The 13,630-nt window shown below is 46.7% G+C and overlaps 1 protein-coding gene across 1 annotated transcript in view; it reads right to left on the reverse strand.

The window, feature by feature from the left end:
* Window positions 1-695: 695 nt before the first annotated feature.
* The window catches only part of phf24 (PHD finger protein 24), a 124,830-nt gene continuing 111,895 nt past the window's right edge, over window positions 696-13,630 (reverse strand). The window contains exons 6-7 of the mRNA XM_041185366.1: window positions 1,798-1,899; window positions 696-792 (exon numbers count right to left, since the gene is read on the reverse strand). Of these exons, the coding sequence (XP_041041300.1) occupies window positions 696-792; window positions 1,798-1,899 (199 nt within the window). The remainder of the gene's footprint in view (window positions 793-1,797; window positions 1,900-13,630) is intronic.

Here is a 13,630-nt window from a genome sequence, read left to right on the forward strand (position 1 = left end):
AGTGTACATGGGGCTGTGGGAGGGGATTAAATGGGTGGGTAGAGTCAGTGATAGGGGAGAGTGTACATGGGGCTGTGGGAGGGGAGTAAATGGGTGGGTAGAGTCAGTGATAGGGGAGAGTGTACATGGGGCTGTGGGAGGGGATTAAATGGGTGGGTAGAGTCAGTGATAGGGGAGAGTGTACATGGGGCTGTGGGAGGGGATTAAATGGGATTGAACTCTTGCTTAATTAGAAGGGGGAGGCTGCTGACTTCCATTGATAAATAGCAAAATGTATTGTCAGAGTTTGAGGGAGAGAGATATCCTGTGGTAGTTTAGTGAGTGGTGTAAACTCATTGGAAGGGTGCAGTCCTTCATTTCTAATCTGGCCTGTAGTGACAGTGGGAATTGAGTAACCTTTATCTACACGTATTCCTATCATACTGCCTGGGACATCATTATATACACAAATTTTCTGGGACAGGATAATGGAGGGAATTACATTCCGCAGGAAGGTGATGAGTGAGTGTCAATAAGACAGTGCAGACCTGTCGGGGGTAAGGTTTGGAAAGAAAAGCTTTGTGAGGGTCCAGAGCTTTCTGGCTGAGGTGCCTCTCTGTCATCTGCTGATCTCCATCCCGGGTGTTGGACATGTTGGGAGGGTGAGGTGGCAGCTGGGAGGGGTGAGTGGGGGGAGGCCTGCTTCCTCCTCGCTGTTAGGCGGTTGGTCGGAGGTGAATTGCTGCACTGTTGGGGCGACCAGCGAGGATGTAGATGGCGTTTTCCTTCAGGAATGTTTTCCAGTCCACACGCCTGTGGAGAGAAACAGGGAAACCGTCAGAAGCAAAGACAATCCGCTCGTCCCTCAGGGTCACTTGTCGCTGAGCTGAGCGCGTGGGAGGAAGGTAAGAATTATTAGTTTGTCTAGTGTCTAGCCCCAAATCAAAGAAGCCTCTCATTTCCAACAGTATCTATGGTGACGGAACCTTCAGCCCCTGTGAATGGGAGATGAACTGTGTACAAATGTGGAACAAAGGGTTAGAAAAGCCAAATTAATAGGAGGGGAAGAGGCAGTAAACAAAGACATAGAGGCCAGGAGGGAAGAATGGGCCAACGGGAGGATAGAGAGAGAAGGAGAGCAAAAGCAAGAGAGATAAAGAGAGAGAGAGAGGTGAAGAGAGAATCCTAGAGAGAACAAGGGAACGAGGTGGAGATAAAAAGAGATGGAGAGCAAAAGGGAGATAGAGAGAAAGAGAGGCAGTGAGTTACAAAGAAGAGATTAAAAGGCAGAGATAGAGAGATAGAGAAATAAAGAAACAGAGTTCAGAGCAAGACTAAGACATACGGACAAAACTGACTGAAGGTGTAGACAGACTGACTGTCAGAGAGAGGAATCATCCAGGGTTTTGGTAGTTTATTTATAGTGAACAGCCAGGAATGAGTTACAGGCTACAGTCTAATCAAGAGTTTTGGGGTGTTTCTATATATATAGAGTATTGGATACCTAGGGATGACTGATGCCCGGGAGTCAGTTATAGGCTGGAATCTAATCGAGGGGTTCGGGGGTTTACACATAGAGTAACAGATACCCAGGAGTGAGTTACAGACTAGAATCTGGTTGAGAGTTTCAGGGGTTTATTTATTAACAGGTACCGGGGTGCGAGTTACAGACTGGAATCTAATTGAGGGGTTTCGATAATATCTACAGGTGAGCTTTTCATTGCTGACATTTTTATCTGTGATTTTTTTTCTCACTGATGGATGGACTGCCCTTTTTCTTTGTTACAGGTGGAGGTGGGGGGTTGACTTTCCACTGACCTGTTCTCCTCTGGCTCCCTGCTGAGCAGTGACTTATCCTGTGTCCTTCCTCGCCCTCTGCTGGCTGGGCTGCTCTCCGATATGGGTCCAACGTGACTGATACTGGCAAAGAAACAGACATGGGCAGTTATCACTCTCGCAAGAACGTTGGCAGTGACAGCGTAGGAACAGGAGGAGGCCATTCAGCCCCTTGAGTTTGTTCTGGCTGATTGCTGATCTGTATCTTAACTTCATTCCCCTGCCTTTGATCAATATCCATAGATACCCCAACCCGACAAAGATCCATCACTCTCATTCTTTGAAGCTCGAGTTAGCCCAGTCTCAACTGCTTTTCAGAGGAGGTGGTTCCAGGTTCCCACTCCGCTTTATCTGACGGACATCCCCCTGAGCAGCCTGGCTCGAACGTTAAGGCTCTGCCCTCTCGTTCTGGAGCCCCACCCCCACCACCACCAGAGGAGATAGCAGCTCTCTGTATACCCTGTACACTACCACCTTCTCAAGGGCAATTAGGGATGGACAGTAATTGCTGGCCCAGCCAGCAAAGCTCACATTCCAATAATGAGTAAAAAAAAAGGCCCCATCCAACCATTTTCATATTCTAATCACCCCAATTAAATCATCCCTTAATCTTCTAAAATGAATACCAGCCTGGTCTGTGCAAACCGTTCTCATAATGTAATCATTTTGGTCCTGGTATTATTCTGGTGAATCGACACTGCATCCCCTCCAGGGCCAATATATCCTTCCAAGGGTGCAGCACCAGAGCTGAATGCAGGTGTTCCAGATGTGAGTCTGACCAGAGCCTCAGAAAGCTGCAATATGATTTTCACCCCTTTACATACGAACATAAGAATCAGGAGCAGGAGGAGGCCATTCAGCCCCTCAAGCCTGCTCCACCATTCAGTAAGACCATGGCTGATCTGATTGTGGCCTCAGCTCCACATGTCGCCTACCCCCGATAATCTTTGGCTCCCTTGTTAGTCAAGGATCCAACAACCTCTGCTTTAAAAATATTCATTGACCCTGCCTCCACCGGTCTCCGGGGAAGAGGGTCCCTAGGATTCACAACTCTCTGAGAGAAAAAAATTCTTCTCATCTTAAATGGAAGAATCCTAATTTCTAAACTGTGTCCTCTCGTTCTAGTCTCTCTCCCACAAGTGGAAACATCCTCCAGATATCCACCCTGTCAAGTCCCCTCAGGATCTTAAATGTTTCAATAAGATCACCTCTCATTCTTCTAAACTCTAATGGATACAGGTCCAGCCTGATCAACCTCTCCTCATAGGATAACCTCACCATCCCACGAATCAGTTGAGTGAACCTTCTTTGAACTGCTTCTAATGCATTTACATTTCTTCTTATACAAACAAGGAGCAGGAGTAGGCCATTCAGCCCCTCGAGACTGCACTGCCATTTAAAAAGATGACTGATCTGATAGTAACCTGAAATCTGCATCCCACCTACCCCCAATAACCTATCACCCCCTTGCTTACCAATAATCTATCCACCTCTGCCTTAAAAATACTCAAAGACTCTGCTTCCACTGCCTTTTCGGGGAGAGAGTTCCAAAGACTCACTGCCCTCAGATAAAATATTTCACCTCATCTCGATTTCAAATAGGCAACCTCTTATTTTTAAGCAGCGACCCCTAGTTCTAAATTCAATCCACAAGGGGAAACATCCATTCCACATCCACCCTGTCAAGACCCCTCAGGATCTTATATGTTTCAATCAAGTCACCTCTTACTCTTCTAAACTCCAGTGGATACAAGGCTAGTCTGTCCAACCCTTCCTCATAGGACAACCTGCCCACTCCAGGTATTAGTCTGGTAAACCTTCTCCGAACTGCTTCCAACGCATTTACATCCTTCCTTAAATAAGGTGACCAATAATCTACACAATACTCCAGATGTGGTCTCATTAGTGCCCTGTACAACTGAAGCATAACCTCCCTGCTTTTGTATTCAATTCCCCTCACAATAAATGATAACATTCTATTAGCTTTCCTAATTACTGACTGTACCTGCATACTAGACTTTTGTGATTCATGCACTAGGACACCCAGATCCATCTGCACCCTCAGGGCTCTGCAGTCTCTCACCATTTAGATAATACATTTTCCCACATTATACTCCATCTGCCAGATCTTTGCCCACTCACTTAAACTATCTACAACTGTTTGTAGCCTCCTCACATCCTCTTCACAACTTACTTTTCTACCTATCTTTGTGTCATCAGCAAATTTAGCCACCGTTCCTTCAGTCCCTTCATCCAAGTCATTTATATAAATTGTAAAAAGTTGAAGCCCCAGCGCTGATCCCTGTGACAGACCACTCATCATATCCTGCCAACCAGAAAAAGACCCATTTATGCCAACTCTGTTTCCTGTCAGCTAGCTAATCTTCTATCCATGCCAATATGTTATCCCTGACACCATGAGCTTTTATCTTCCACAATAACCTTTGATGTGGCACTTTATCAAATGCCTTCTGGAAATCTAAGTACAGTACATCCACTGGTTCCCCTTTATCCACAGCACATGATACTTCCTCAAAGAACTCCAATAAGTTGGTTATACACACTTTCCCTTTCACAAAACCATGTTGACTCTGCCTTATGATCTTGATCTTATCCAAGTGCCTTGCTATAACTTATTTAATAACAACTTTTAACACTTTCCCTGTAACACTTGTTAAGCTAACTGGCCTATAGTTTCCTGCTTTCTGTATCCCTCCCTTGTTGAATAATGGAGTTACATTTGTTATCTTCCAATCTAATGAGACCTTCCCCGAATCTAAGGAGTTTTGGAAAATTAAAACCAATGCATCAACTATCTCACTAGATACTTCTTTTAAGACACTAGGATGAAGTCCATCAGGACCCAGGTTCTTGTCAGCCCACAGCTCCAACAATTTACTCAGTACCACTTCTCTGGTGAAAGTCATTTCCTTGACTTCCTTCCCCACTTCCATTTCCTGATTTACAGCTATTTCCAGGATGTTACTTGTATCCTCTATAGTGAAAACTGGTGCAAAAAACCTGTTCAATTCATCTGCCATCTCCCTCTTTTTCCATTATCAATTTCCCAGACTCAATTTCTATAGGACCAACGCTCACTTTGTTAACTCTTTTCTTTTAAAATATTTATAAAAACTCTTACTGTCTGTTTTTATATTTCTGGATAGGTTTCTCTCATGCACTAATTTTTCCCTCCTTATTAGTCTTTTAGTCATTCCTTGCTGCTCCTTAAATTCTGTCCAATCATCTGGCCTTCCACCTATCTTTACACAAGTATATACTTTTTCTTTAAGTTTGATACTATCTTTCTAATTAACCATAGATGGATTGTCTGTCCCTTGGAATTTCTCTTACTGGTGGGAATGTATCTATTCTGTATATTCTGAAATATCTCCTTAAATATTAGCCACTGCATCTCTAATGACCTATCCCTTAACCTAATCTGCCAGTTCACTTTGGCCAGCTCAGCTTTCATGCCCTCATAATTGCCCTTAGTTAAGTTGAAAAACATAGGGTAGAATTTTTCCCCCTGTCGGGGAGGTTATGCGGGAGTGGGTGGGCGCGGACTTGATCAGCGCCCCCGATTGGGTCTAGGCCGCCATTTTACATGGGCGGGCCAATTAAGGCCCGCCCAGCGTGACGCACACCCAGAAGCTCAGAGGGGTCTCAGGGAGATTAGTTTTAAGCTTTAACAGTTCAATAAAGTGTTGACAAAATTTTCATGACATGTCCCCTGATGTGAAACTGTCACACGAGCTGGGGCACGTGCATTCATTCCAATAAAAATTTTTTGAGAAAATTTAAAATCATTCGTCAAACCTCATCCCGACCGTGGATGAGGTTCCAAGAAAAATGTGAAGGCCGCCTGGGCTCTTCGGCTGACCCTCCACACCACCCTCCCACCAGACCACCCCCCCACCCCGCCTACCCCCCCTCCCCACCCCCAGCCTCCCCCTCCCGCTAACCTTAAGGTTGGATGGGCAGCTCCATTAATCATTTTAATTGTTAGTTAAATGGCCTTAATAGGCCTTTGACTGTTCAGCAGGTGCACCGCCGATTCGGCTGCGCGCCTGCTGAACTGAAAATCTAAATGACGCGCAGTGAAGTCAGGACTCACGCCCGACATCACCCCGCATCATTTTACGCATCAAATTCCTGCCCTGAGGGTATGGGTAAATGGGTCTTTGTCTGATTGGCAGGATGTGACAAGTGGAATCCTGCAGCGGTCTGTACTGGGGCCTCAACCTTTTAGGATTCATATCAACGACTTAGACCAGGGCAGCGAAGGTATGGTAGCTAAACTTGCAGATGACACAAAGATAGGTAGGAAAGGACATTGTGGCGAGGACATGAGGAGGTTGCAGACGGATATAGATAGGTGGAGTCAGTGGTGTCATGAAAGTACCTTATTTTTCATAATATTATTGTGGTTTATTGTAAAGTAAGTTTATGAGTGTGAGTGTGTATGGTTCTGTCTGTGAGATTTAATTGAATTGGAGTCAGAGAGGCTGCACGGTTGAAATTATCAAAAGAAGTTGGGTGTAAAAGGCATTTGAAATATTAATGAGTAAACATGGGCGAGGGCAGCATGTAGGGTGTGAAGGAGCTTTGCATTTTTAGATAAGCGAAGGGGTTGTTTAGGTCTCAAAGGGATGATAGGGTGTTTACAACTAACAAGATAAGCAAGGCCAAGCAGGACATTTACTTTTCCAAAGGTATTGACCATATTAGCAACATGAAAGATTGTTATATTATGGGAAAAGTAAATTCCAAAAGACATGTCGAACAATGGAATTTACAGATCAAAGAGAGAGAAACATATATAAAGAAGGATGGAAGACTATGTTGGGGGCCATGCAAGATCTAAAAGGACCATGTAAAGCAGCCTTGGGGGGAAAAAGCCTCCAGTCACTTTTGCAGATGTCTGCTGTGTCCACAGATCAAAGTTGGAGAAACACCTTTGATATTTCACTGTTGAGTGAGGGTGCTGTGGTAAACTTGCTGGATTGCCTATCTAAATTTAAAATCTATTTTGGACTGTTGCCCTAAAGAGGGTGAGTAGTTGGGAGTCATGTTAATTAGGAATTTTGGGATTTGATATAGTATTAAGTAACTGTAATCTTATGTATGTGCTTGAAATCTTTTCTTTTGTTAATAAATGTTTTCATTTAGTTTTTAAAATCGCTAAAGACGTTTAGTGGGCTCATTACTTCTGAATACAGCGCACAAAGCTCCTCGTAATAAATACAAATTGCAAAACCGTTGTGATAACATGGCCAAGTTTCCCTTGTGGAGTTGGTGTTCCTGGCACATACCACCTGCCGGGTTATAACAGTGGGCGAGAGTCAGGCAGATGGGGTATAATGTTGGAAAATGGCAGGAAGAATAAAAAGTCAGAGCATTACTTAGATAGAGAATGGCTGCAGAATTCCAAGGTGCAGAGGGATCTAGGGCCAGAATTTTCATGTCAGCTTGCAGGGACAGGCCCCGCTCGCCGACACGCGGTGACATCAGGCGTCCATCCCAACATCACCGCGCATCATTCTGATCTTTCATTCAGCGGGCCAGGCGCTGGAGGCGGCTGCGCACCCGCCGAACTGTCCAAGGCCCGTTAAGGCCATTAGGACACTAATTTAGATAACTGACCGTTCCATCTTAATGTCAGGGTTGGTGGGGGGGGCAGGCAAAGAGCCCAAGCGGCCTTCGCGTTTTTCAGGAAACCTCCTCCATGGACAGGTTGAGGCTTCCTGAAGGTTTTATTAAATAAATGAATATTTTTTGCACATTTCGCAAATGTGTTCCAGCTCGTGTGACACGGTCACACGAGGAGGACATGCCTAAATAATTTAAATCTTGCTTTATTTAAAACTTTCAATTTGAACTTAATCTCCCCCAGGCGGCTCCGTGCCTCAGGGAGATTCCTGCGCTCTTTGTGTGCGCTTGCGCGCGAGAGAGACCACCAGCTCTGACTCTCCTTCCTCCCCCCACCCGCACAGGTAGAGCTGAGCGCCACCGGCCGTGCGTCACGCTGGACTGGCCTTAATTGGCCCGCCCACGTAAAATGGCGGCGTGCAGCCGATTGCGGGCTGCGATCGGCTCTGTGCCCACCCGTATCCATTCCCGCTCCCAACTGACCCTCCCGACTGGCAGAAACCTCTGCCCTAGGTGTTCACGTGCATGAGTCACAAAAAGTTAGTATGCAGGTAACACGTAATTAAGAAGGCTAATGTAATGCTATCCTTTATTACGAGAGGGATTGGACAGAAAAGTAAGGATGTTATGCTTCAGTTATACAGGACATTGGTGAGACCGCACCTCGAATACTGTGTGCAGTTTTGGTTTCCTTATTAAGGAAGGATGTAAATGTGTTGGAGATGGTTCAGAGGAGGTTTACTAGATTGATACCTGGAATGAGTGAGTTGTCTTATGAGGAAAGGTTGCACAGACTGGGCTTGTTTCCACTCGAGCTTAGAAGAGTGAGGGGTGATTTGACTGAAGTATACAAGATCCTAAATGACCTTGACAAGGCAGATGTCGAAAGGATGCTTCCTGTTGTGGGTGAGTCCAGAACTCGGGGGCACTGTTTTAAAATTAGGGGGTCACCCTTTTAGGACCGAGATGAGGAGAAATCTTTTCTGAGGGTCGTGCAACCTTGAAACTCTCCGCCTCAGAAGGCGGTGGAGGCGGGGGGTCATTGAATACTTTTAAGGCGGAGGTAGATAGATTCTTGTCAGGCAAGGGGATCCAAGGTTATCAGGGGTTAGGTGGGAACGTGGAAATCGGAACATGAGATCAGCCATGGTCTTATTGAACGACAGAGCAGGCTCGAGGGGCCGAATGGTCTACTTCCGTTCCTGTTTCTTATGCTGTGAAGGAATGAGAAAAACCTCAACTCACTTGACCTTATCATTTTCACTAAGTCCACAAGGAAGGTGGTGTCCTCCCTTTCCCCTTTGCTGCCATTCGCTTTGTAAATAACAGCCAGAGGTTTAACCACCACCAGACTGTGAGCTGTGGTGGAGATCTGGGTGACAGCAGACATCTATTGTTTTCCTGGAATGGCTCCCGCTGAAGCGCGTAAACTGACGAACTCCGATGGAATTTCTGGAGACACTCAGTTCTCCGTTGGCAGCCTGGATGTCAACGTAACGCTGGCTGTGAGTTTGCCGAGATGGGATTTCCAGAGGTTCAAGCATGTAATCCAATCCCAGTGCAGCATTGACAGAGTGCTGCACTGCCACAGGTGCCAACATCACTAAAATCCTATTAGCCGTTTGGTAGCACAGAGCCGCCGGAGAAAAGAGACCTGTCAAAGCTTGTCGTCTTGCACTCATCAGGACAATTTGCAAGAATACCAATCTCAGGGAAAACAACAATTTATATGGTATGAGAAGAGAGTGCTGATAGGTTGGCAAGTGGACCCTGATTGGTAGAGGTTGTGCCATGAAAAATGCACCAGTGACAGTGACTGACAAGTAACTGCCAAGCATTGTTTGAAAGTTAAATCAGGCAGGTTGACCCTGATTGGTCAAGGCATTGCCCCAAGGAATGAGTCAGCAAATGGCTGTCACTTATTTTGTTTGGCTGACACAGGCTTTGACGTGTCTCTTTTTGCAGCGATACTAAAATCATATTAAACAGCCATTGCTGTTTGTGGGATCTTGCTGCGTGCAAATTGGCTGTCATGCATCCAACAGCAGTAGCTACATTTTTAAAAAGTTCTTCTCTGGCTGTGAAACATTTACAGGCATGATTCTAATGTGACTCGAATGATGTTAAACTCTCTCTCTTATAGCTCTGAATGCAACAGTCTGAAACGATCGCTGGCTCCCTAACCATTGGTTCATTCGAAGCAACCGAGCAAAGGAGGTTAGAGAAATTTAATGTAAACGTGAGAGCACACTTGACACAGTCAGGAAAAACTGGAGTTGAAGCCTGAGATCAGCCACGTTTGCATTGAATACGGTGGAGAGGTCTTACACATTGCTTCTTGAACCGCTGCAGTCCATGTGGTGTAGGTACATCCACAGTGCTGTTAGGGACGGAGTTCCAGGATTTTGACCCAGCGACAGTGAAGGAACGGTGATATATTTCCAAGTCAGTGGCTGAAAACAAAAGAGCCCAGGAAGCCACGCAGCTGTACAGTCAGCTTCTGGGGGCGGGGGGCAACTAGTGACAGGCATGTAAATGCCAGGACCATCTGCATCACGAGAATGGAAATATGGACGATTAAATCACCTCCTTCATGTCGTTTAAGGGAATTGCCCTTCAGGGTGAAGAACGCCCAGGAAGGACTATAAAAGCAACTTCCTGCAAGATGCAGGCATGTTACTGACTGTGGAGCTGGCAGCTGAATCCTCCCCGCTGGTGAGTCTGTTTGACCGGGACACAGTCACTGAAGCATTTTCCTGAAGGCGTTCAGGATGCGGCTGATGTGTTGCATTGCAGACAGCTCTGCACATGCATCTCCTGCTGTCTCTCACCCGCTGCAAGGAGAGGAGCCGCAGATACAATGGCAAATTGCCCTTGCCCTTGCCCAAATCCCTCTGATTTGCCATTGCCATGACCTGAACTGGCTTTGCACCGCTGCCGGCCAGACTATGGTGCAGACCTGCAGATCACCCGAGCAACCTGACCAGCCTCCCACATTTCTTTACAACTTTAATCCCCTGCCCATCCCCCACCAAACCACCCCCAAAAACCCCTCCAAACTCACCTCTAGGTGACTGGGAAAACTGCCCCCCCCTCCGCCGCCCCCCAACGTTTCAGGGAAGCTCACACCTGACGAAAGGTCATCAGCCTGAAACATTGGCCAGGATGTTTCCGTTGGCAGCGATTCCCTTCCTGACATCCGAGGAATCAGCGGTAAACACATCTCTTCCCAAACCGGCTGTCCCCCCCGCCCTCAACTCCTACCCCCTTACCCCTCCACCCCCCCCCCAAAACCCCCCCGGCCCCCGGCAGCCATTTCACACCCCAATGAGCGCCAACTGACTGGGGGGGAGGTACTTCTGCCCCTCAGTCGGGAGGAAGTCCCACCTCACAGAGCTGCCAGCCAATCAGATTGGCCAATTCCCGGGATTCCAGGACCAGGTGGTTTTGGGGGTTTCAGGGTGGGGACCGTAGCTGAGGCCTAGGGTGTCGACGGAAAGGCCAGGGTGGAGGGGTCAGGCCTTTTGGGGTTCCCTCAATGTTAAAAGGCTACTGATGGGGGTGTCTCCCCCCACCCTACCACCCCGCAACCCCCCCCGCCCCCCCCGCCACCAAACCTTCCTGCTCTAGTCCTGAGCAGGATTAATTCTCAAGCTTCCTCCCTGCCCCTGAATGCCTCCTGCCAGCCTGAAAATTGAGGCTGGGTGAGAAACGTCCCTTCAGTGGTCAATAATTGGCCACTTGAGGGCATCGATTGAGTCAAGGGCGCGTGGGCTTAGGCCTCGCCCAACCCTGTGTAAAATTGCTGAGAGGTCAGGGCAGGTTGGGAACCTGGTGGGAAGGCCGTCCGAGAGATTTTCCTGTCACCACCACTACCCCCATCGTACCCCCAACCCCCATCTACAAACCCACCGGTGGGGGAATGAAAACTTCTGGGAGAAGGCGGGAGAATGGGGTTGAGAAACTTATCAGCCATGATTGAATGGCGGAGCAGACTCGATGGGCCGAGTGGCCTAATTTCTGCTCCTATGTCTTATGGTCTTATGGTCTTAATAACTCTTGTTTCTCTCTCCACAGATGTTGCCAGAGCTGCTGAGAATTTCTAACAGGAACTCACCAAGGATCCTTCGACAGCACCTTCCAAACCCACGACCACCACCATCTAGAAGGACAAGGGCAGCGGAGAGACAGGAACACCACCACCTGGAAGTTCCCCTCCAAGCTACACACCACCCTGACTTGGAAATATATCACCGTTCCTTCACTGTCGCTGGGTCAAAATCCTGGAACTCCCTCCCTAACAGCACTGTAGGTGTACCTACACCACATGGACTGCAGCGGTTCAAAAATGCAGCTCACCCACCACCTTCTCAAGGGCAACTAGGGATGGGCAATAAAGTCTGGCCCAGCCAGCGAAGCCCACATCCCATGAATTAATTTTAAAAAACCTTTTCACCTGTTTGAACTCAAAGACGTGACCCAACAAGAATAAGAAAAATCATTGTGTGTAATGTTATCGCAAATGAAAATGATCTGGGTTTAATCGGACTCATCTTTCTCCCAACCTTCTGATCTTTGTTATATTTTACCACATAGGCCATGTTCTTTATAAAATTCACCTACAACAACAACCTGTATTTATATAGCACCTTCAACGTAATGAAACATCCTGAGGCACTTCACAGGATCTTTATCAAACAAAATGCAACTCTGAGCCATATGAAGAGACATTAGGGCCAGGAGACCAACAGCTTGATCAAAGAGGCAGGTTTTAAGAAGCGTTTTGAAAGAGGAAAGTGAGGCGGAGAGGTTTCTGGAGGGAATTCCAGAGCTTGGGCCCAGGAAACTACAAACATGGCTGCCAATGGTGCAGTGATCAAAAGTGGGGCTGCTGCGGAGGTCAGAATTAGAGGAGCTGAGAGATCTCGGAAGGTTGTGGTGCTGGAGGAGATTATAGAGATAGGGAGGGGCGAGACCATGGAGGTATTCGAAAACAAGGATGAGCATTTTTGTTTTTCAAGACTTTATTTCATTCGGAGCCAAGGTAGCCCAACGAGACCCAGAGTGGTGGTGAGGTGGGTGGGGGCGGAGTGATAGGGGAATGGGACTTGCTGTGAGTTAAGACACGGGTAGCAGAGCTCTGGATGATCGCGTGTGGTAGTGCGTTGGAATAGCCAGGTCTAGGAATAATAAATGTCAATGTCTAATTGCTACATTGTTGAGGCTTAATGGTAATTACATTTTTAAACAGGTGATGCTTATTTGTACACCGAGAATTGGGGATTGCTGGGACACTGGGCTGTTGGACTAGGGTTGACTGTGATCTAAGCCAATAAACTCTAACCGGCAAAGAAAGCGGCTCTGTCTTAGTTTTAACTTCAACAACTTTAACAATAAAGGCACGGCTGAGGGCTTCAGCAGCAGAAGAGCTGGGGCAGAAGCGCATTCGGGTGATGTTAAAGGGGTGGAAATAGGCAGTCTCAGGAATAGCATGAATGCGAGGCTGGAATCTCATCTCAGAGTCAGGTGTGACACTAAGATTGCGAACAGGCTGGTTTAACCTTAAACCAGGGAGAGGGATGGAGTGGGTACCTAGGGGAAATGGAATTTCGAGCGAGGCCCGAAAACAATAACTTCAGTCTTCCCGATATTTAATGGTAGGAAATTTCTGCTCATCCAGTGCTGGGTGTTGGATAAACAGCCTTATTTATTTAGCAACATAATTTATATATAATATATAATTTAACAACAATGGAGGCGTCTGGAGAGGTGATGGATCTGGCTATTGCCAGCGTACGTGTGAAAACTAACGCTATGCTTTCGGATGTTGCTGTGGGGCAGCATGTAGATGAGAAACAATTAGAGCATGAATGTGTCATTGATAAATTCGGGATAAAGTGGCAGCTTAATTAGGCGTGATTATTATGATAACGAGCAAATTAAAAAGCCGGGTGTTTTGTGCTAGACAGTCACAAACACTGCAGACATGAAGCACTCACGTCCTGTTTAGATACCTTCTGATCTTTGTTATATTTTACCACATGGGCCATGTTCTTTATAAATTTCACCTACAGCAACAACCTGTATTTATGTAGCACCTTCAACGTAATGAAACGTCCCGAGGCGCTTCACAGGACCTTTATCAAACAGAATGTGACGCTGA

Source organism: Carcharodon carcharias, chromosome 4, assembly GCF_017639515.1.
Source record: "Carcharodon carcharias isolate sCarCar2 chromosome 4, sCarCar2.pri, whole genome shotgun sequence".
NCBI classification, from domain to species: Eukaryota; Metazoa; Chordata; class Chondrichthyes; order Lamniformes; family Lamnidae; genus Carcharodon; species Carcharodon carcharias.